At 40.7% G+C, this 23511-nt stretch overlaps 1 protein-coding gene across 1 annotated transcript; it reads right to left on the reverse strand.

Moving 5' to 3' along the window:
- Nucleotides 1-1986: 1986 nt before the first annotated feature.
- Nucleotides 1987-22543, reverse strand: c1qtnf12 (C1q and TNF related 12). The gene is made up of 8 exons (XM_026154574.2): nucleotides 21498-22543; nucleotides 9928-10032; nucleotides 9688-9799; nucleotides 9330-9514; nucleotides 7214-7322; nucleotides 5087-5180; nucleotides 3016-3094; nucleotides 1987-2929 (listed from the first exon to the last, which is right to left on the reverse strand). The coding sequence occupies exons 1-8, from the start codon at nucleotides 21675-21677 to the stop codon at nucleotides 2831-2833; spliced, it is 963 nt and encodes a 320-aa protein (XP_026010359.1). The 5' UTR covers nucleotides 21678-22543; the 3' UTR covers nucleotides 1987-2830.
- Between the last annotated feature and the right edge of the window lie 968 nt (nucleotides 22544-23511).

Below are 23511 nucleotides of genomic sequence, written 5' to 3' on the forward strand. Positions count from 1 at the left end.
CTCGTATCAAAGCTTTTTAATAAGCACGGCAAGAGTAGCAATAAAGACCTGATTTATCAGGATGTTGTGAGGGACAGCAGCTATCTAGTTTCAATTAAACTGGACACTCGAGGAAAACAAAACACGTGAAAAGTAGCCTGGACAAAACAGCCATTATATTTAGCTCTCAGGGGGGCATTAACCTGAATGTTGTGTAGTGTCTTTGGCAGTTTTAGCAGGTAGGTAAATGCAGCCGTTTACTTGGCAGGCTGCCATATTGCTTGCAGAGGTATTTGAAATATTTCGAGTATTTTACAATTCAAATAAAGGCACAGAGGCATGAAAAGCTTTGTTGTATTGCAGAGAAATAAAATACAAATTCTGATAATGAATTTCTGAAATGAAGATATTGATAATTTTCCTCACATCTTAAGCAATCAATGACCATAATCTTGTAAGGAGATGTTTAAATTATGTGCAGACACCACGTGGCAACATTTTAAAGAGTTTTATTTCAATTTACAGAATATTTTAATTAAAAAATAGTAAAGTTATCTTTTAATTCTGTGGTATAGATTATGGCATTAACTGTGGATCTCAAACATAAATATCAAATTTCAATGCTTCCCAAACTTACTAATATATCAGTTATGATAAATTACAAACATGTATTTGTCAAGAAAAACATAAAATACAATAAAAATATTTAAGGTTTGTAAAAGATAAAACATAGGGGACTGTATAAAAAAATCTTAGTTCATCCAAACATTGTTCTACGTAATCTTTAAAAAGCTGTAAAAACACAATATTTTACAGGGAAACTGGAGTATATTAATTTCCTTATACACTAACTGACCTATAAATGTATTGCATTGACCATTCCAGGTGTAAACATGAAGCAGAAGAATGGCTGCTTGAGAGTGAGATAAAAAATGGCAAAAAGAGTGAGCCTTTGACTGACAATGGTGGTACTAAGGTGCTCGTGACATGACATTAAAAACTAATAATTTATTGGCATTTGTCGCAAACAATATGGACACATATCCAGGTGGTGGAAAAGGAGTATCCACACAAGGTGGATGAGATCACAAACTTTTAACTTCTTCCCTCTCAGATAAGTTGAAGATAAAAATGCTCAGCAGTATTTGCAAAACTCTTCTTTCTATAGTCTAAAAGGCTAGGTGTCAACCACAGACTGTATATGAAATATGGATGTAGTCAGGCACTGGTTTCGAAAGACTCATTTTGACAGTCAAGTTTTTACCATCACCAATAGAAACTGACTATGCTGCACATGAATCTGTTGTTCTTAAGCAACTGGCATTGTTGTGTACTGGTCACCACACAGAGCGTTGCAGACCATTGTCTACATGTTTTAGCTATTTGCTGTCACCAGAGGGCAGCTTGTGTTGTTGTTGTTGGACCTTCCGCCAACCACAGAGAAGACCAAAGTTACAACATACAAAGTGTTGAAGTGAAACTGTTACAAATGTTACAAACAATAAAAAGTGTCCACTGCAGCCAATGTTTGATCTTTAGTGGGGGGGGTTGCTATTCCTACTCTTTCTTCACTCCCTTTCCTTTTTTCAGCCAATCAGCATTCTGCTTATCTGTTACATGCTGATGGCTTTTCTCAAGGACTCCAGTCAAGCATACACAAAATCCTTCACTCAGTGTAGCAATATACCTGCACAAATGGACATGAACTAGGAATTGGTAGTATGAATTCCCGTTTCAGCAAATAAGAATACGCTGCATAATCCTCCTTACTTTTTCAACAAACAAAAAAAAGTTGCCCCCCTGCTGGCCATCGATAGAATGCAGTTTAAGGTACGTTGTAGTACTTTCATTTCTTAAACATCCATTTTTTATATACAGTCCATGGTATTAAATTGGTGACGTTTAGCCACGGGGATGTTAGCATTTGATAACTGGCACTAAAATGATGCCATAAACAAAACTGTGGGACAAGTCAAATTACCATCTGAAAAGATCAGGAATCACAGATGAAATTAGCTTACATTTTATTCTGGAGCAAACAGTTAATTTCATTGCATTATTGTTCAAATATTTAACTCAAAAATGATAAATGTAAGCATCACGTATTGGCTGTAGAGGAAAAGTCAGAGGATCAGCAAAATTTGTGGGATTGTGGGATTGTGGGTCTGTGGGACTCTATACAACTAATCCATCCTCTCACCGTTGAATATTTCAGTCTTAACTGATGCTAAAATGGCTAAAAATGCAGCAACAGTTATGATACAATACCACATGAGGCCTGTCTACTGAGCATATTTTAACTGTCCAGTGTACTCAAGGAGTCTATGTACCATATAATATAATAAAACTGGATTTTAATCCAACAAAATTATAGTTCATGAGTGTTTAGACAATAGATAGAAAAGACAAAAACATGAATGTCAATATACATTAAATGCACAAATTTACTATTTTGTGTTCCCTAGCTCTTTCAACCACTACAGAGAACATTAAAAAAATCTTGGTTTACTGCAAAGGTCTTCAACAACCATGAAAAATATACTGTAACAAACATATTCTCCATTTTATTTTCAGGTTATTCTATCTGTGAAGCAACATGCGTCCAAGTTCCTGGGGGGGAGGTGGAAGTGCACTGTGAGAAACAAACTCAGTCCATGAGTGCTTCACACTGTCCTTTCACTGACTTTCATCTGACAAGCAGTCAAGTCAATGTCAGCCTTACATCCTTCCTTCAAGCCTCCCCTGTGGTTTGGTCCTGTGTGGCGGTGCTCATAAGCAGTCCATTGAAAGAAAATAAAAAAATAAAAGGCAGCAGTGGACAGCTTGGAGGATGCCCTGCTCGTGTTTGAGGCTATACACCAAGCAGCATGCCCATGAAATCTGAACCGTTCTGTATTGTAATGGAAGCACCGGCTGCGTTATCCACAAATATGGAGGTGTACTGCCCAGCCTGCAGAGCAGAAACAAATAAAAATAAATGTAGAAAGAGTGTAGAAGAGTACTTTATGTCTTACTCTTGTGTGTCCCTGAGATCACCTGCAGCTCCAGCAGTCCCTGCACGCTGACAGTGAATATCTTGCTGTTACTTTCCAAGCCAACGATCATCTCCAGTGAACTGCAATCAGATTAAAAAATAACATTTCTGAGTAATTTTCAAACATGTCAAAGCTGCATTCTTTAAAACCCCATGAACTTCATCCAAGTGTAAAAGGCCTTATATTAAAAAGATAGTTAGTCATTGGCCAAATATGCATGCTCACTTTACTGCCAAGTTTTAGATGAGAGGAATTATTCCTTTGACATAGTTTAACGGTAAACAGGGAAACTATGTGTTGATTGTTTATGCCTATTACACATTGGCTTGCGGGGTCTATTGGTAAAATGTCAGGAAAATCAACTGCTCCAAACTAAAAAAAAACCAAAAAAAAAAAACCTTGGAAAACAATCAAAATGTATTCTCCATACAAATCCTGGATCTGTATTTTTGAGCCATTTGATTCCACTGATCACATAATACTCTTTAATAGTATTCAAAATGCTGCCATGTGCCACACGTTCCATGGCAAACCAGTAGCTGATGCAAACTGAGAACTTCACCATCAAAGTAAAAGTTGTGTCAATATTGCAAAGAGTGAAACTTTTACTTTGAAGGGGAACAGTCCTTGTTTCTGGACTGCAGGCACTCTTCATAGTTTCACGACCTCTTGGCGAGTAAATGGCAATTATTTGCAGATAAGTCGGCATCTTCATGCAAAACACTGGTGACCATAGCAACCTGCTAGGAAACAAAGCAACCGCAAACAGGTTTTTGGTGCCACACCATGTACCTCTTTGTGACCATTTTTCCCCAGGGGTTGCCACCAACCTCCAGCATCTTCTCGCCAACTGGTTGGGAAATATGTATTTTTCATTCGTGAATTGCGCATGCCATATGGCTGCTGTCCAGCCTTTAGGCCTGTATTATTCAAGTCTTAGCTAGCTTCTTGTGGCAGCTTCAGAATCCATGATACAGTTGTTTGAATAATCTCAATCTTCTTGTTTGACTCTCAGAAAGAAAAGAGCATAAAGACGAGTTTGACCCAAAGGTCAAACTTTTCCTTGAGCAACTGAGCACTCTCAGAGGCTGCACAGATGGCTGTAACATAGCTGCAGCCTTTAACCACACAGTGAGAGCACTGGCTCCTGTTTAGTGGAAAATGATAAATTTTTATGGCAAATCAATCATATTGGCCTTCCCTCCAACTGCCATCACAATGAGCCTCATTTCACATTCTCTGCATTTTCATGAGTGGGAGGGCGAGACTGGCTGGGGCTTTGGCTCAAAAAAGCAAAAGCCAAGCACTCTTTTGGGTTAAGTAACCCATCATAATAATATTATTTATGCATTCCCCTCATTGTACCACACTGAAAGGGAGGCTGTGGAGCTCTGCACAGTCCAGGGGAGACTTCAGGGAACAATTCATTTCAACAGCTTTCACTGACTTTATGTAAATAGAAATTTTGAAATACTGGAAAGAATTTGGATTTGGTATGGTTTTGTAAAAACATAAAATAAAATAAATGCCCTTCAGGCCCACCCTATCTGATGCTTCGTTATTTGCCTCGCACATCCCAAACTAGAGCAGTTCTCTGCTGTGCTGTTGTATGTAACAGGCTGCCTGCAGTGTCAAAGGTGAGTCTATAAAGATTAGTTAGGCGACAAGGACAAGGCCTCTAAATGAGAGGACATTTCCTTTTAGAGACCTGCTCTGTTTTTATACAGGAAATGCCAAACTGGTTCCACACAAAGTGTAACAGACAACCCCTTTTACAGCTCGTAACTTCTGGTGAAAGTTAAGGAAGCATTAAACACCACTAAAATATGACTGTGAGAGGAGAAAAGCCAAACGTAAATTGACAAAACAAGAATCTCAAGAATGCAAAGGATGACTGTAGTAATATTGAAACCTACTCAAGATTGATTTTATTTGTGATTGGTGGCGATATTATTCACTAACGTGCCAAAACTACATTGTTTCAAAGATTAGGTGCATAATTGAGGGGATTTGGGGGTGAGTCTGTAGGAGACTGAGCTTCAGGATATTTAACAACCTTACAGGATACATACGTGTATCTGTGGCAGAGGGATTCGATGCAGATCAACACCCGAATATTGTCCCTGGCCTTAAGCTGGCTCTTGCTCCTCTTCACCTCATTGTGATCTGTAAAATGGTCAGTGATCAATTAAGATAGGACAGCAAGAGTTACAAAAGTAGCTAAAACATCAAAAAGAGTCTATAAGGTTAGAACAGGCTAAAATACAAGACAAAGACGAAACAGCATAGGTCAATAAGGCTAAAACTACACTAGAAACAAGAAAAAACTCTTAACATTTCAAGATTGAAGTGCAAAGGTTATGAAAAAAAGGAAACTTTACAAGAAAAAAATTGTAAATTTGTGGGGATGTGATTTTTGCTTCTGAACGTGTTACTTTAATCTTTTCCTTTGACATTTTACCCCCATTTCTTTTTCTTTTAACAGATGCAATATGTCATTTCAATAAAAAAAAAGGATCATTGCATAAAGGATTACCAAGATTTAAGTTATCCTTTATATGTAGGAGTCTTAAAGGTATAAATCTTAAACTGAATTTCGATAGCCTTCAGTGTTAGTGATAGACTGACATGCACCCCGCCTTTCAACCTATGACAGCTGGGAAAGGCTCCCGTGCTCTGCAACCCTAAGTTGGATAAATGGTTAAGAAAATGGGCCTCACAGTATGTATATCTATATACTATAATCACCTTCTTAATTATAAACAGGCAATTAAATGACTGGATTTCCACACGTAAGGGTTCAAATCAACTTTTATAAATGAACTTTTTAGGGATTTATAGTTGCAATGATACATCAGTTTAGTCTAGTGTTACGGTTTCAGCCACACTATTTACTGTAGCTCAAACATTTCCCACTACTCCTAATTTAGACATTAAACAAACGGTGGATTAATGGTGAAGTGGTGACGCATTTATTACAAGCTAACACCAATTCTTAAAAACCCATCTATAATACAAAGCCAAGGATCGTTTTTTTCATGTCCGACAATGGGCCAGATTTCAAACATTCAAGGATCAGAAGATGATAAGATGACAATGAAGTGGTCAGACGAATGAGACGCTACTTTTTATTTGCACTGGACGAAAAATCATATCGCAGCTTCTTATGGCACGAGAAGTGGTTCGTCAAACAAACAGAGCTTGTTTGGGTGTTCTGTAAACAGTTGCTTCTCTGCTAAGCTGCTCAGAGAGTCTCTGCTTCAGCGAGGTTGTCACGGTCCTGGGTCTTATGACCCAGTGTTTTGAGTTTCAGTTCTTTTGATGTTCATAGTGTATGTTTAAGCTTATCAGGTTTCCTAAGTTTATTTGTTATCAAGTTTGTATTATTATGCCTAAGTGTTTCTAGTTATTATTTTCCCCTCGTGTTTCCAACCATGTTAAATCTCCCCTGCTCTTCATGCGTTTCATGTCTGTGTCTTACGTTGTCAAGTTCGGGTTGTCATGTCTATGTCTCATTATGTTTCCCGTTTTATTGTGAAGAGGTCTGGTGTTCTGTGTTCATCATGTTCAGTTTTACTCTCCCACTGTGACGTCATTATGTTCATGTGTGCCAGCTGTTTCCTCATGTGTCTCCACTTCCCCTAATCACCTCCTGTGTATTTAAGTCCTCTGTTTTCAGTGTGTGATTGTCAGGTCATCTGTTGTCCACGCCATGTTTCCCATGCCATGCTTCCAAGTTTCTTGCCTAGGTTTTTCTTATTGCTTGTTTAGATTCCCCAGTTTAGGTTTGTGTTAATTTTGCTTCAGTTTGCCTTGCCCTTTGTTTGTACCTCTTCTACTAGCCTTATTAAACGGCTCGCCTTTTGTTAACATTTCAAGTTCTGTTCCCTGTTCCTTGGCGTCTGCGTTTTGGGTCCTTTTTCAATTCATACAGTCTGCCCTCGCCAGACTGTGACAGAGGTTTCAATAATGTGTGTATGTATGAACTTGATTAGAATCAAGGCTTCTTTTCTTATCACAAAACTGTGATAAGTTTAACTGTTTTAACAAAGCCAACAAAAGCATGAAGAGGAGAATGGAAGCATGCCCTCACTCCTTAGTGGAGGTCTAATCATCTGGGTGGTCTATTAGTGAGCAGGGGCTTTAAGGCTTTGCTATATTACAGTAATAAGCTTTATAGGAAAGTTACTGTGATTTACCAATATGGACATTAGCAGAGAACTGGTAGATCCCTGTGATGGGAGCTGTGAACCTCCCAGTCGACTGGTCCATTCCCGACCCTCTGAGGAAAGCTCCTTTAGCAGGCGGCTGGAAGCACAGGAAAAAAAAGATTGATAGTGGATATGTTTTATGGCAACAGTATACAGGACCACAAAATAAAGGCCCAGCTACAGAGCACTAAGTACGGTATGTCTTCTGTGTGTGCTTCCAGGGCACTTTAGCAGAAACAATCCTACAGCCACTGCCCTTTCTCATCACTGTGGCACAGTTATGACAGAACTGCTTCCATGGCTCATTTATGCACAAGGTGTTGCATGGATTATGGCATTAATGAGACAAGGCTGTTCCATTTTTCACATGGAGGTTTACTGATGTGAAGGAGCATAAGCTATTTTCGCCTGTTCCCTTATCCATATTGGGTCGCCACGATGGGTAGCAACACATGTTAGATTTGGCAGATTTTTTTCTTTACTCTTCCTGATGCAACCCCAAAGGAATTTGTGCGTCCTCCCCAGGTCAAACCAGGGATTTTTCACTCGTTACACAAACATGCAGCTACTAAACCTAAATGCTGATGTAGCATGGGAACGCTGAGGACCAGGCAGGAGGAGAATAGCAAATCAAAGTGATAAATAGGAGATTGCTGGTAGGAGTGGGGACTGCTCCCGGCCATCTTGATAGACTGTGAACTGTGTTCCCCATATGGGCTGGATTGATCCATCCACTTTTTTGGCAGGAATTTAAAACATGCCTAACTGGCAGTGACTATTGGTTATTTTACCCGCCCTTTATATACCACTGTTTAGTAATTATTAATATTTACATTCTAATGCAACAGTTCCATATTTTATTTTTGGATTACTGCATAATTCCCAGTTCAAAATAATTTATCTTACACTGGACCTTAGTGCAGCAGCCCCCCAGTTCATTGTTTGAAACAAGCTTTTGTAGCACTTTCAATTCAATTCAATTTTACTTATATAGCGCCAAATCACGACAACAGTCACCTCAAAGTTCTTTATATTTTACGGTAGACCCTACAATAATACATAGAGAGAAAAACCCAACCATCATATGAACTTCTATGAGCAAGCACTTTGGTGACAGTGGGAAGGAAAAACTCCCTTTTAACAGGAAGAAACATCCAACAGCACCAGGCTCAGGGAGGGGCGGCCATGTGCCACAATCGGTTGGAGAGAGAAAAGGAAGACAGGACACTTCTACTTTAAGACCACCGTCCCTTTAAACCAAAGTTCTTCTGATTGACTGCTGCTCATAAACAGGTTTGATCGGCGGCTGTTTGTGGCTTCTATAGATTTTTTGTTTTGTTTTATGTGTGTACAAATATTTGCATTAAAAAATGTTAGAAATTTTTAAAAGAGCACACATTGTGTCAAAATTCACAAAATGTGTTATCCCTGAGCACATGCAGCACATGAGTTAAAGTATATCACATTTAACACATGGAGTCTAAACCATGAATCTCTAATAAATAGGGCCCCTGGACTCAGACCTTATTTTTATCCTTTGTCTCATTGTGTGCCTCTATAGTTCTGACTCTGCAAAAATATTAAAACTTTCCAAAGCCATAGTAACACGTCTTCACTAACATAGCTCTGTGTTTGCATGTTTAATAGTGTGCAGAGCCCAATGCACCCTCCTCCAGCCTTGTCAGCTAGTCCTAACTGGGCATAGTTCTTCCACTACAGCATGCTGTTTCAAACAGTGTCTATTTCTGTCCTCTCCCCACTTTATTCCAAGTCTGAGACAGAGTGCCTTTTGTAAGCTGCCCAGAGAGTGATGTGTAGAATAGAAAAAGCTGATATTTTTGACCAAAGAGGCAGTCTGAGTCTTGGAGTGGCACTGCATGCTTTGCCAGTGCCAGTTACCAGTGAGGGGATGATCCCCTCATAATTCTCCCACATGCAAAGTAAGCAGTGATTAGCAAACACTTACTCTTTCAGGGTTACGACAGAGAAACAAAATGTGAAACCCTGCAGAGGATGGTTAGCCAAAACTTTAGTTTTTCAGCCGCAAGCAGGGAACAAAGCTGGACCGATTCATAAACATTTACTCGGCTTCAAACAAACTTACTGTCTGAAAGTTCTGGAGCTCCACCAGAGTCTTCTTGTCGACCACTACAGGTCCCTTGAGCTTGCAGTGGAAAGCTTCTTCTATTCTGCGGTACGAGGTCATCCCCTCCAGGGTGAGGATGGTTGTAGGTAGCTGGCTGGGGCTGATTTGTCTGTCCAAGGCTGCTGTTCGCCTCTCTGTAGCCTCTGATAGAACATGCCCAGCACACAGTGACTCAATTGGATTTTTTTTAACTATTCTCTCAGGATTATATTGTAATTTTAAAAAAGGTGTATAACTGTAAGATGAAGAAAAGAACAACCTTGTATCCAATAAAGGAGAATAAATGAATTGGGACAAAAAATCAACAGGCTTCTACCTTTAATCATCTCTTTGAACTCCTGCAGGAGAACTTCCTGAGTTACTTGAGCCCCAGGAGAGCCAGGAGGACCCTGGGGACCTGGAGGACCTGGAGGACCGGGTGGGCCTGGCTAATGGAAGACAGAGACACAAAAAATAATCATGTATCCAACTTAGCATAAAAAGTTTGTACATAAAATGGCTTAAAGTGAACATTTTTGAATAACTGTGGGACAAATAGCCTATCTTCTGGGTTTACCAGTGGTCGTTTGCGTTTGCGACATTTTCCAGGAAAGTTTCCAACGGGTCGTTTCACAAAGTCCATCCATGATCCCAGTGGATCCACCCTCTGGTGATCAGAACCCTGCACCAGAACAGAAGTCTGTATAAATTATTAGCGCAACATGAGTGTCGACTCATAACGTCATGATTGCAATCCACGCACGCCCTCCGTCAAGATTTCAAGTCAGACAAACCTTTAAAAAGTTTATTCAATTTATATAATAATCATATATTTTATAGTAATTTTGGTCAAACAGGGAAATGTCTTTCTTTCTGTCTCTCTTGCTCAGTCAACTGCAACGCTTCTCAACTGCCCATCAGTCACCATCGTCCTCCGAAAGCTTTACCTTGTGCTTATTTTTTCATTCCAGATAATTCACTCGTGTGCCACGTCACTTCTTATTTTGCCCAACAGGCTGGAATGAATGTAAACAAACTTTGTTAAGAGTAGTTGGTTTTTTTTTCTTTTCAGCACATGAAAATTTCCATGAGCACCCTGGTGAAAAATGAGTCTGCCTGTCTATGTGTAATGTCGATTCTGTGGACCGCAAGCCTCAATTACTGTAGTTTATAACAACATGTCAAAGTGGCCAACACTTTCCCCCTCACTAAAAGACAAACCAGTATTTTTTTATTAATACTGCTCATTAGATCTAATGATGGAAAATTTAATAAGTAAGATGGCATGAATATAGTATATAAACAAAGGGTTGTGTGTTTTCCAATCAGGGTGTATGTTCTCAGATAACTAATTAGTAAGAAACTGCTGTTTAGGTGAGTGAGATCTCACGGGGGGAAGTCCTCTGGATGAAACGTTTTTATACGTAGTGCTACAACTTGCTTGTTTTCATTTTGCTATAAAATGTGAGGCTGAATGACTTCCAATCACAGCAAGCTCACAAACTTACCCTAACCCTTCCCCAAATGTCAAGAGTCTTCAGCTGAGATGGAAGAGGAGATAAAGACAAGCCATGAAGGTGAGCTGTCTGAAATGGAATTTGTTTAGGTTTGGCAGCGGGACACGGATCACTTATCTGCTAAACCAACATGCCCCTTTCTTCACCGTTAAAGACTTGCATCTTGTTCCACCGCAACAGAGTAAATCCTTGTGTGTCTTTTTGTTAGGCTGGAATAAAAAACTGTTTCATGTTTGGGGATTTGCAGCACACACACACACCGCTTTTCACTCTCTGATTTTCTCTTTTCTCTGACATCAGGCAAAATAAACCACTTAACAGGCGTTGCATGTCAAACTGATCTTTGTTTTTGTTGCGATTTTGAGGCTTGGAAGACAGATAAAAGGGATTGATTTGGGCAAGAATACCTTTACACTACTCACTCAGTACGGTTTCCAAAAAACTGGAGGCCAAGTTATTTTATGATATTCGTTAACATAACAATACTATAAGCTTTTAAGCAAATGTTTAACAAAGTGTGCTTTTTTTGCTAAAATATAGATAACGAGATTGATACTACTTTTATTTCCATCTCCTAAATATGAAGCAAACACCACTGGCTTGTTAGTTTCTTTTAGCACGAAGACTGAAAACAGAGGGAAACAGTTAATCCAACACTTCAAAAGTAAGAAAATCCAGCAGCTCTCAAGCTCACTGATTCAATGCCAGCTCATAAATAAATAAATAAATAAATAAATACATTTTTATTTATATAGCACCTTTCAAGACAGAATCACAAAGTGCTGCACATAAGATTACAAGTCATGAAAAGATTTAAAAAGAGAAAATAAAACAGGCAAAAAATTAACCAAAAGCAGTTTTAAAAAGGTGAGTTTTGAGTTGTTTTTTAAAAACAGCTACTGAGTCCACAGTTCTTAATGTTTGGGGGAGAGAGTTCCACAGTCTCGGGGCCACAGTGGCAAAAGCTCTGTCACCCTTAGTCCTCCTCTTAGTATTTTTTAAAGCAAGTAAGCCCTGATCAGATGACCTCAAAGACCTGCTAGGGACATAGGGCTGTAGCAGATCAAAGATGTAGGCTGGTGCCAATCTGTGCACAGCTCTGTAGGTCAAGACCAGGATCTTAAAATTGACTCTAAATTTAACAGGAAGCCAGTGTAACTGAGATAACAATGGTGTCACATGTGAGTACTTGGAGGATTTTGTCAAAAGCCTAGCTGCAGCGTTTTGCACAACCTGCAGACGATCCACAGAACCTTTGCTTAGACACATAAACAGCGAATTGCAATAATCCAAGCGTGACGAAATAAATGCATGTATAGCAATCTCCAGTTCAGAGCAAGATAAAATCGGGCTTAGCTTAGCCACATTTCTTAAATGATAAAAACAAGCCCGAACCAGAGATTTCACATGCCCATCCAATGTGAGACTCGAGTCAAAGGTGACACCTAAATTCCTGATAGAGGATTTAACATAGAGTGAGAGAGGACCGAGAGCTTTCACTATCTGCGATAGAAACCTATCAGGGGCGCATACGAGGACTTCAGTTTTCCCCTCGTTGAGTTGGAGGAAATTTGCAGCCATCCAACGTTTGATTAAATCTAAGCAATCATTCAGACGCTGAAGCTTAGATAAATCCTCGGGCATAAAAGAACAACTGAATATCATCAGCATAACAGTGATAAGAAATGTCCTCAAAAGAGCCTATTATATGCTGGAGGGGGAGAAGATATATTAAAAACAATAAAGGCCCCAAAACTGACCCTTGAGGGACACCATAAGTGAGGGAGGTAGAGGATGACCTAAAATCGGAGACTGCCACAGAAAAGGATTGGTGATGGAGATAAGAGGAGAACCACTCTAATGCAGTTCCAGATACACCAACCCAATTTTTCAGCCTTTCAATGAGGATGTGATGGTCCAACATGAGTAGAACAGAGCATTTTCCTGCATCATTATTCATCAAGACCTATGAACCTATGAACGTGTCACATTATTTTCAATGTGCATGGTTCAGGCAGTTTTAGTATCTGAGCCCAGTATTGGAACCAATCAGCTAGTCTCAAATATTTTGGGGCTCTGAATGAATAGAGATGTAAAAACAAATGAAAACCTAAATTGTTTACAGACAATAGGCAACGGCCTTCCGTGCTCTGTATCCAGATTTTACCTTTACTCAACTACAGGCTGCTCAAATGTGACTGGTGGCTATTACTCGAACCTAATACAGACTAACAAACATGCTCATATTTGGATGTCTGTTTATAGAGATTATTCTGCACCTAAACAAATGGTTTTATTCCTAGACTGAAAAGTGAAAACAAACCTTACGTTGACCTTAGAGGGATAAAAAAGAATCCAAAAATAGGACGCAAGTCTCGGTTCAATTCTGCTTCATCTATATAAAATATGAAGCAAATCACAAACAATCCTCCCAAGGAACTTTATATTGTCAGGTGAAGATCCTACTATAATGGAGAGACGCGCAAGAGAGAAAGACAGCATGCCCCTGGCAACAGTGGGAAGGAAAAACTCCCTTTTAACAGGAAGCAACCTCTAGCAAGAACACACTCAGGTTGGAGGGGGCAGCCGTCAGTCGCACTGACAGTGACAGATTTATGCCATCATCTCCTAACATCCATCCAGTCCCCACAGTATTTTCTTTTAATTTAACAAAAAGCAAACAAACAAAAAACATGATTTCTATAAATTATTTCATCGCTGCCCTCCAGTAGACTGGTAACCAGTCTAGGGTGTACCCCACTTGTCACCTTATGACAGCTGGAGAGGCTCCGGTGCTTAAAAAAACAAATATAACTGAGCTTAACAGGTCCTGGACTTTCTGATAGAGCCAGATTAAATCTTTCCAGTCTATATACTATGCTATGTTAGCCACCTGCTGGCTGTAAGTTTGATTTATAAATCTGTCAAACTCTCAACAACAAAACAATATTAATGTAACATACCAGCTCTGTGAGCTTGAATAAATACTATAAATCAACATGCTGATGCTGGAACTGTAGACAACTCAGTACAATCTGAAACAGACCCACAATGAGATGATGAGGCGGACCGGCAGGCTCTCAACTGAGAAAAAGTAAACACTTAACATTTGTTCTTGGTCAGTGTCAAAGATATAAAACTGTTAATTTGGCCCACACATGTGCCCGGTAATTACACCTCTTATCATTGCCAGGAAATCAGCCATGCTCTGAGCTTGGCATCCTCTTTAATACACACCATTGCAATTAAACCATTAAACCCTTGCCCTGAAGGATTTTCTGTGCTCAAAGAAGAAAGGCTTTGACCACGGTAATTATAACCTTCATTTCTAAGCTAAAATATAACTGCAAATCACTGTATAAATAATTTAATCATCAACTTTAGAAACTTTTTTCTATAAAATATACTGTGCTCTCTTTGTGTCTGTTTCTACTGTCAGTAAAGTGCATCACTTGCCAAAAATTGTCTGATTCATTGCATGCAGCTGGGTGTATGTCTCAACCGAGAACTTCAAAGACTCCACACATGCAGACATGAAAACCATATTGCTGTATGACAAAGAAGAACCTGTCGAAAGGCCTTGAATCCCTCACTCGCTGCTATGCTGTAAAGTAAACTATAGATTCCTTTGCATAGCTCAGTATCAGCACGTATAGGTGACGAACAAACAGGGAGGGGATCCAGGTATACGTCGTAGAGTTGATGAAGAACACCGGGGCTCTGGCTTTGATCACCGCTGATGTGTGAGTGCCTCAAAGTGGCCTCGTCTCTCAGCGGGTATGCGCACACGCCTTTCCAACGCAGACCATGAGAATGTGTCAGGTATTCTGTCTGAAGGTGGGAAACGTTAAATCTTTTAGACAGTGTTTACCCTGGTCGATGATGGGGCTCTAAATCACGTCTCATTACTCAGACTCTCATCTTAAGAATGTAAAGTCTAATATCTATGGATGGATGTTAATTTAATCCATTAAATTATGATTTTAATTGTTTCTGGCAGAGAAAATATCAAATCCATCTCAGCGATTTTAAAGTTCACAAACGACTTATGACTATATCTTATTTGTTATGCAAAAAAACAATACAATTCACTCTTCTGAGTTTTCTGCACAGATTAAACAAGTTACCTTGTTTCCCCCTGCTACTATCTCTGGAGCTTAATTTCAACTTGTAGTTGTACAAGCATGAATGCATGGTCATTTGGGGATTTTAATTTGAGCAGTTCTTGGCCAGCACGGTGATGCAGTCGTTAGCAGTGTTCGCTCTGTTGCCTCACAGCAAGAAGGTCCTGACTTCAACTCCAGTATCTGTCCAGGGCCTCAACCTGATGTTCTCCCTGCAGGTTTGGGTTCGGTTAATCTGTGATTCTAAAGGTGTAAATGTGAGTGCAAATCGTTGTATGTCTCTCTGGCCAGCGTAAGATTGTACCCTCCCTTTCGCTCGATGGCAGCTGGGATAGGCTACAGCCCCTCTGCGACTCTGATAAGTATAAGTGGAAGAGGCTGGATGGGGCTCCTCTTCTTCTAGAGTGGAATGATTATAGAGCATTCATCTTTAATGACTTTTAAATAGAGGAATTGTTGCACAATTTTGACTTTGTGGTGTTCCCTAATCTAATATTCATACACTCACTTAGTGGTAATGAAGGTTCTATAAAGTCTTTTAATACGACAAGGCAAGGCCTATAACCTTTTTCATTATTGACCATGATTGACTACAACTGGTACTTTTTCTTCACCGGCATAAAAAAGATGTGTTTGACAGCACTCGTTGGACTGACCAATAGTTTATTTTTTCGCAGTGTAGGAACAAAAACCACTTGACTATGTTTAGTCTAATTTCTCTAAACAGACATCTGAATGTGCAGAAAAACAAACTGGTACTAAAAGCTGTTCTGTTTTGTTTGTTCTTAGAATAATAGGAAAGTCTAAGCAACTTCAAATCCTAGGTGAGTACAAGTTATTCTAATGTGCCACCACTTTGCCAAGGACTGGAAGAAAACCCAAACTGTCACCCTCAGATAAGAGGAAATTGGTCAGGATATTCAGGAACAATCCAGGAACCACCAAGGCCTCAAGCCTGCCATGAATTGGAACACACCGGAACACCAGCGTCATGATCAACAGTGAAGCCAGTTTTTTATCATCGTGGAATGAGAAGATGCCGACTAAATAAGCAGGCCCTGCTCCAAAATGAACACCTTCAGGTTTGACCTGAAATTTGGTCACCCACACAGAAACTGACCGATTTGGCCACAATCACAAGAGGTTTGATGGGAGGAGTTAAGGGGAAGTTTTTAAACCTAAGAATACTACAGCAGCAGGCACTTAGGGTGGAGGTAGTGTCATGCTATGGTTCTGTTTTGCTGCCTGTGGTACTGGTACATTGCACAAAAGTAACAATACAAAAGTTTACATCTTATAAGTAAAATGCTTGCATTCAATATTTTGCCTAAAAAGAGAACTTTTAGTTCATTTGTTTATAGGTTATTTATTTATCGAAATTTGGTAGCTATAGTTTGGCTTAGCATAAAACTGGGAAACAGAGAAACAGCTAACATTGCTGTGTCTTAAGATACAAAAGTTTATCTGCAAGCAACTCTAAAGCTCATTCATTAATGCATAATTTGATCTTGTATTATAAAACAAGACAAAATCAAAAGCCTGGCTAGCTGTGCTTCCTGTCTGTGGTCATCAGCTTGAGCTAAGCGACCCAGCTCTAAATGGCAGAGAGAAAGAAATCCTGTAATTTATTTTATTTATTTCATAATATTGTTAAGTAAAGCTTGTCAGTGTTTTAGGATTAAGAATAAAAATACATGTTTTCAGTGTGTGTGTTACCATTATGTAAGTGTTAAAGCTGATGCATTAGTTATTTATAGAGAAATGAGAAAGAGGCAACTTTTCTGATTTCATCAAAAAGTAAGTGTTCATTTTGCATGAGAGCAATTTTTAAAATATCTTTATTCTTTTCTATTCCTTTTTCAAATTGGTAGTTTTTACTGCTTCATGTTCAAAATCTTTAACAGAGTGAAGTAAAAAGCACAATAGTTGCTTCTTAAACCGAATAAAGTTGAGTACGAAGCAAACAAACTTCAAATACTGAAGTGAAAGTGCTTAAATATTGTGCAGTACTTATTATTTGAGCAAATACACCAAATCATTTTCCACTGCTTGTGCCTGGCATCCATGTCTTACCATAAGAGTGAAGATAGATGGTTTTATTAACCCGCAGCATGGTGAGTTTAGAGCTTTTGGATCAATTAGTGGATCAGTTGTGATGATTGTTGATCATTCGCAGAAGCCTATAAGATTTTATTATCCACAGAAGACCGACCTGGGCCTGCACAAATAAATCTTTTCGTACGACGCTTTAAATGTGTTTGTCATGTAGTTTGGGGAAAATTAAGTAGAATTTATTTGAAGCAATAAAATGGGAAATATTTCCCTGGGGCAGCGTGCCACCAAAAACACAAACACAACTGTTAAAACATGTCTCTGGGGCTGCAACCAGATACTGAAACTCTACTCTTCTGCAGGCAGCTCCTGAATTCTTCCGTGTGCGTACAAAAAAACTTATCTTATTTTCACTTCTGCCTTATCTGTTTTTCTACCTGCTCGTACACACTCGACAACATGAAACATTTTGCTGATGATAAAAGTGTTCCGCATGCAGGTTTAAGGTTGGACAGGATGATTAAGAGTCATCTCTAATCCCTTGTTTTTACATCCCTGCACTGCTCCCTGTGCAGTCATCCATGCATGGGTGGAAGTGCCTTACGCTGGGCCAACACCGCCCCAGAAGGCAGGGATCCCCAGGCTGTGTGGGACGAGGGGATCCTGCTAACCTGCGTGCATCTCAGTTGTCATGCATCCGCCCACGTGTTCCCCACCGCTGCGCTTCACAGACACAGATTGATTCGAAGATTTATCACTGAAGAGGTAAATACAGTTAAGCATGCAAGGTTGACTCGGCTCTCTGCACACTGTGTTATTACTCAATTGGCAAACACAGTGTGCAAAACATAATTACTCTATCACACAGGGGCATATTTGGAAGTGTAAATTAAATGTAGTTATTATTTAATGATAAGGTCAAACATTCTTCTCATAATATGTCCTGAGCTTTTTTCTAACTGCCTCTTTGTTGTCCCAACAAAGTTGCACTTCTAGCATACGAGAGAAAGTGAATAAATTTGTGTTTATGCTCAAGACAATCTCAGCTTCCTCTTCATATAAAAAGCAATCTAAGCTGAAAGACACTTTGATCGTTGTGTCACATCTGTTTTGTGTACAAATTATAGCTTTGAAATTGGAAGTGAGTGCTCATTTTCCCTGTGGTAGGTAAAATGAGCTGTTGAAAAGCATTACCTATGCTGTGCCATCACAGATCACAGTTTGCCACTTCACAGTAAAAACTCATGAGATCTTCCTCTTTTTACATGATTCCAATACTGTTCTGGACTATGTTATATAACCACATACTAGGAACGCTCCTGGTGACTAATTTACAAGTCACTTGAATGCAAGAAAAGAGTCCAAATTTAGCAAAACTGAATCTGTCCAAGGAGCAATCCGGCAATGTTCTGCCCTTTATCCAGTTTTCGGTCGTTGGGGCAGCAGTCTAGGTAGACAAGCCCAGACCTCCCTCTCCCCAGCCACTTCTCCCAGCTCATCCGAGGGAACATCAAGACATTCCCAAGCCCGCTGAGAGATATAATCCCTCCAGTGTGTCCTCGGTTTCTAGCTAGCATTAACACAAGCTAACATTGACCCGGGTAGTCATTATATTCAAGGTACAATAAAAAATAAGTAGAGTGGTTGCTCCTCCACATCGAAAAGAGCCAATTGAGGGTGTTTGGACATCTGACTAGGATGCCCCCTGGAAATTTGAGGCAGACTCAGGACCCGCTTGGGAATGTCTCGGTGTCCCCCTGAATGAGCTGGAGAAGGTGGCTGGGGTGAGGGAAGTTTGAGCTTCTCTGCTGAGAGTGCTGTCCCCACAAATCAAACCCAGATAAGCAGCAGAGAATGAATGGATGCATGGATGGATGCATGGATGGATAATAAATCAGCTAATCAAACCTGAAGAAATACATAGCACTATATACGTATACACTATATACAATACTTTGCCTCTTCCTCACTCATATCGGAGTGCGCTGTATATGCATCTACATTATCGGTTCTCAGTAAAATCCTGCCATGATTAATGACCTCTGCAGTTGGTTTTTGTTTAAGCCACAGTTGATGAATTTACTGCTGAAGTTCTGGATATAGCAGTTACAGAAACATGACCAACTCATGATAAGAATCAGGCAAGATTAAGGGATTTTTATATAAATCCAGCATCAACCTGAAGCTGCAGACAAAATCCAAATAAAACAGCCGCTCTGTGTCTGGGAGGTGAAAACACAACAGTGTGGTTTATTTTACTGCCGAAGTTCAGATGTAACGCAAAACAGTGTTTGTTATTTGTTTCTTTTTCCCTCTGTTTTATGACTCCATTAGGTTAAATAAGCATAACCTTTTTGACTGTCTGACAGGCTGAAACTAGAGTTTACTGTGGACTCTTCACACCAACGGTGGGAGGTGTGTGCTCTCACAGTGGCCTTGTTTCCTGAGGGACTCAGTTTTGTCTCAATGTGTGGGTTGATCCAAAAGGTCCCACACGCCGCTGTATTAATCATCACTACAGATGAGAGAGAGGAAACAAAAACCCTCACCTCAGGCTAAACCCAGCCATTACTCAACACGCCAGGCGTGATGTTTGACTTGACTCCCTCCATTACAGTCATCACAGATCCTTCACTGCGCTCGGCAATGACAGATTCCTCTCATCTTTAGAGCAGGGTGCACAATAAGCCTTGTACTTTTAACGCACTGTACTAAACCTCTGAGACGTGACGGCTCGCAGAGATCACGGTTGTTTGAAATGTTCATCATCTCATTAAAAAAATTCCTCTCACAGCGTAGCTCCACACCTCACTGTTGTGATCACTTTCAAATGGAAAATCTCCAGAGGAATGCAGGGTTTGACTGCCCACTGCCAGCAGCCCACACACAGGATTGGTCAGATAGAAAACGAATGCCATCATAAGAACTGTTTCCACTGGGCACAAGGGGGAAAAAATGTAAATTTGGAGTGTAAATGTTTGGCTTGTTTGAGAATACAAATTGCTTGCCAAGACAGCTCCAATGGACGTGCTGTTTTCTCTGAGCCCTAACAGATGTGTAATAGGATAAACTAACAAACTACCCAAGACAAGCAAGTTTACCACTTTTCATGATGTGTGGCATGCTTTTTTTTTTTTCTCTATACCCGCCAAAAGAAACCCAGAAAGAGTGGCACTGACAAATGCAACCTTCAATGCAACCTCTTCCACAGATGTCACGCTTAAATCTCAGGTTCTATCAGAGGTGACAGTGTTTGGCAAAGACACTGTCGGGCATAACACTGCGTCTTAAGAATGATTATGCCATTACCCTGTGATTGTGGGAGATGAGATGAAAAGAATGTTAGAGAGGGAGGCAAAGGGGGATAATCCTCACAGAGGTGTTCCCTTTCAGGGCCCTTTCTATGGGGCTTTGTGAGGGGCTTACACGGCATGCTGCCCCAGTTTTCAGGGCCACACCGCCCCTATCGGATGTCCCAGACACAGCGGAGTCGGGGTAGGCCTGTGAATGACAGCGTCAATGGGCTGGGAAAAACATCACCACAGGTACTATAATACCTCTCCAGCTAACTTTCCCAGGAGTCACATCACTGCCTACAAGGCAATCCAAGAGCAGCAGTGTTTGTGAGGACACCCTGCTCCCTGTGGGACGAGGCAGACCAGCGAGATCCCGATGGGGTGCAATCTTCAGCAAGATTCAGGGCTGACACAAGGTCATCCTTCATAGCTGTTGTTTTTACTGGGCGAACCAAGTCAAATAAACAGCGCCAGGCCACAACCACCTACAAAGTGTTCTTAGAGACACAAAGAAGACCTCACTGTGTGGTTTCTAGAAGAGGGGGGAAAGGAGTGGAGGTTACCGCGAGACTGGCTGGTATATAGGGCAGTGAGAGTTACATGAGAATGCCAACATAATGGGTGGGCTGAAAGCAAAACAAATAGCCTGTTGGAAAGTTTCACAAATATGCAACACCAGCAATAAACCAATAAATAACAGAGTCAAGGGCCGACTGTTGCTCCTGAAAATGGAAGTGTACCGCAGCAATGTTGTTATGTAAGCGGGATTCATTTCTAATAAAAACACTGTTCTTGTGTTGAGAGGTTTGTAAATACCTCATCTCGCTTTACTGCACCCTGAATTGTTCACATAAGCTGAAACACTGGAGGCAGGCACCCGCAGCGCACACTAATTGACGCATTGATCACCCTTTAGATGTCCACATTCCTGGCATGCCTTGGGAAGTCATCTATTTAGAGCTTCACACATTTTGGTCCGTCAAACTGTATGAGGCCTGACCTGGCAGGGCACACCTGCCCCGACCTTTGCCACACTTTATTTATCTATTTCTATACAGCCTGTGCTGACAGGTATATGTCACATATCTGCAAGGCAACCTTAAACTAATCTGAAGTCCTAAATATATATTAAAAAGAAATTGCATTGGAATTTAATACCTTGATGGTCCCACCAACTTCTTCACTGTTGGATAGAGTTGTGTTGTACGTCTCTGTGTGCTGTGGAGTGGGCTCCTTTGGCCTCTTCCTCTCCTTCTTGGCATCCACTCCATCTAGAAGGACACACTGGGTCCAGAACACCACAGCCACTACGGCCAGAGGCATAGCCCCACACCACATCTTCACAGTCTTTCAATCAGCACCTGAATCCCTGCAGAAACAACCCGAATCTTCTGGAAAAGGACCAGTCGTGTGGTTGGACGCAAGCTGAAGATGCCCACGAGGCTTACAAACACAAGAGACTGGAGGAATGCAGCTTCAGGGACTCCCTGTCCAAGAGACTGTCAGACTGACTGCTGCTCCCCTCTTGATGAGCTCTGAGCCAGCCCAGCGTTTGCAGGGGCACTGCTAAGTCTAGCCAGACTTCCAGGAGGCTTACTCAACTATGAAATGTGTCAAGCAGAATGGTCCAAGGGAATGACAGATCTGTGGAGATCTGACAGCAAATAAACCCATTAGTGAGATTTTTCACGCTTTCTGCTCTGTTGGGGGGGGTGGAGGTGCTGAAGGGGGTTGGGTTGGGGTGTTGTGGAGGGCACAGGGGGTCAAAAGAAGAGGCTGAGAGGAGGGGCGTCCAAAGCTGAGGGTGGGCTGTAGGGACTTAGAGATGGATGGCAATATTCTCTTTTCCCTCGCTCTCCCCCGCTGCTTCTTAAACTCAACAATAGAGTCCAGGCTCCAGCAGACTGGTGTGGTAGCTGGAAAAAGCTGCAATATCCACAGAAGTTGGGCTCAGATCAAAAGATGCAGATCAGCATTCAGATCAATCTGCGTGCATCCATGGGGATGCCAAAGAGAAGACAGTTGAAGTCCTGTATTGATCTTAGCCGGCCTTATTTTCTCCTTAAAGTGGTCACTCAGGTGCTGCCTACTGACTGTCCCAACAAGTCCATGTGCAGAGATTTGGTGCCCGGTGGGTCTCTTTTTTTCTTGCTCCACTGCACTCCCTACCTCTCTGGTCCCAGCTGCTCCTTTGCTTTCTGACTGAGCTTACAGGAGGGCTCACAGTGGAGTTTTATCATCACCCATTCTCCCTCCCCCTGTCCTTCTCTCTCTCTGTCTCTCTCTCTCTATCTCTCTCTCTCTCTCTCTCTCTCTCCCTCTCTCCACGTCTCTTTTGACTCTCTCAATTGGCAGCCTCAGCTGATTCAGCTCTGTTTTATCTCACTTCTGAAGAGCTTCTTGGCAGACAAGTTATGGGATGTGTACAAAGTTGTCTATGCCTCAATACAGGCCTGATTTACCAAAGCTCCAAGCTAGAAGTAAAAACTAATTCATGCACCTTTTTGTGACCTTAAGACATTATCTTGTGTAATCTGTTGTTTGAAAGTATGCCAGGGACAGAAATCTAGACTGCAGTACATACCTGTTTGTTTTACTCAGTGTTGGTGTTCAATTCTTTGAATACTCCCAGAGGAAAGGAGTAGAAATTGCATGTTTCACTAAATAATCATGGCTGATGTGAATAAATTACTGGTCTGGGTATTTCTACAATCATTCATCAAAAAGGAATTCAACCCTGCCAGATTGTTTCTAATAAATAACATGTTAGCTCATGAGTGCATACCACATACTTTATTTTTTTTTTAACTTAAAATTTTAGACTGCCGTTTCATTTGTTTGCCAATTTTACATTTTAAAGCAGTGCCATCTAGAGGTAGCGGCGTGAAATACAAACATTTACCAGTGACATCTCACTTCCTGCCTTTTGTGCGAAGACGTAGCAGGAAGTTGCAGCCAAGAAGCACCAAGCTCAACAGCAGACGACAAAATCAGTCCAGGAAATACGTGATCCTTAATTCAAAATAAAAGGAAAAAGTCTTACGCTCAACATAAAATAAAAATAAATAAATAAATAAATAAATAAATAACGTTTGGCAGTTTGGAGCAAATAGTAAAACATGTGTAAGGTTTTATGGTTTATGGTTTTTATGGTTCTTGTGTGTTTTGTGCT

The sequence above is a fragment of the Astatotilapia calliptera genome, chromosome 20, assembly GCF_964374335.1.
Source record: "Astatotilapia calliptera chromosome 20, fAstCal68.1, whole genome shotgun sequence".
Taxonomy (NCBI): domain Eukaryota; kingdom Metazoa; phylum Chordata; class Actinopteri; order Cichliformes; family Cichlidae; genus Astatotilapia; species Astatotilapia calliptera.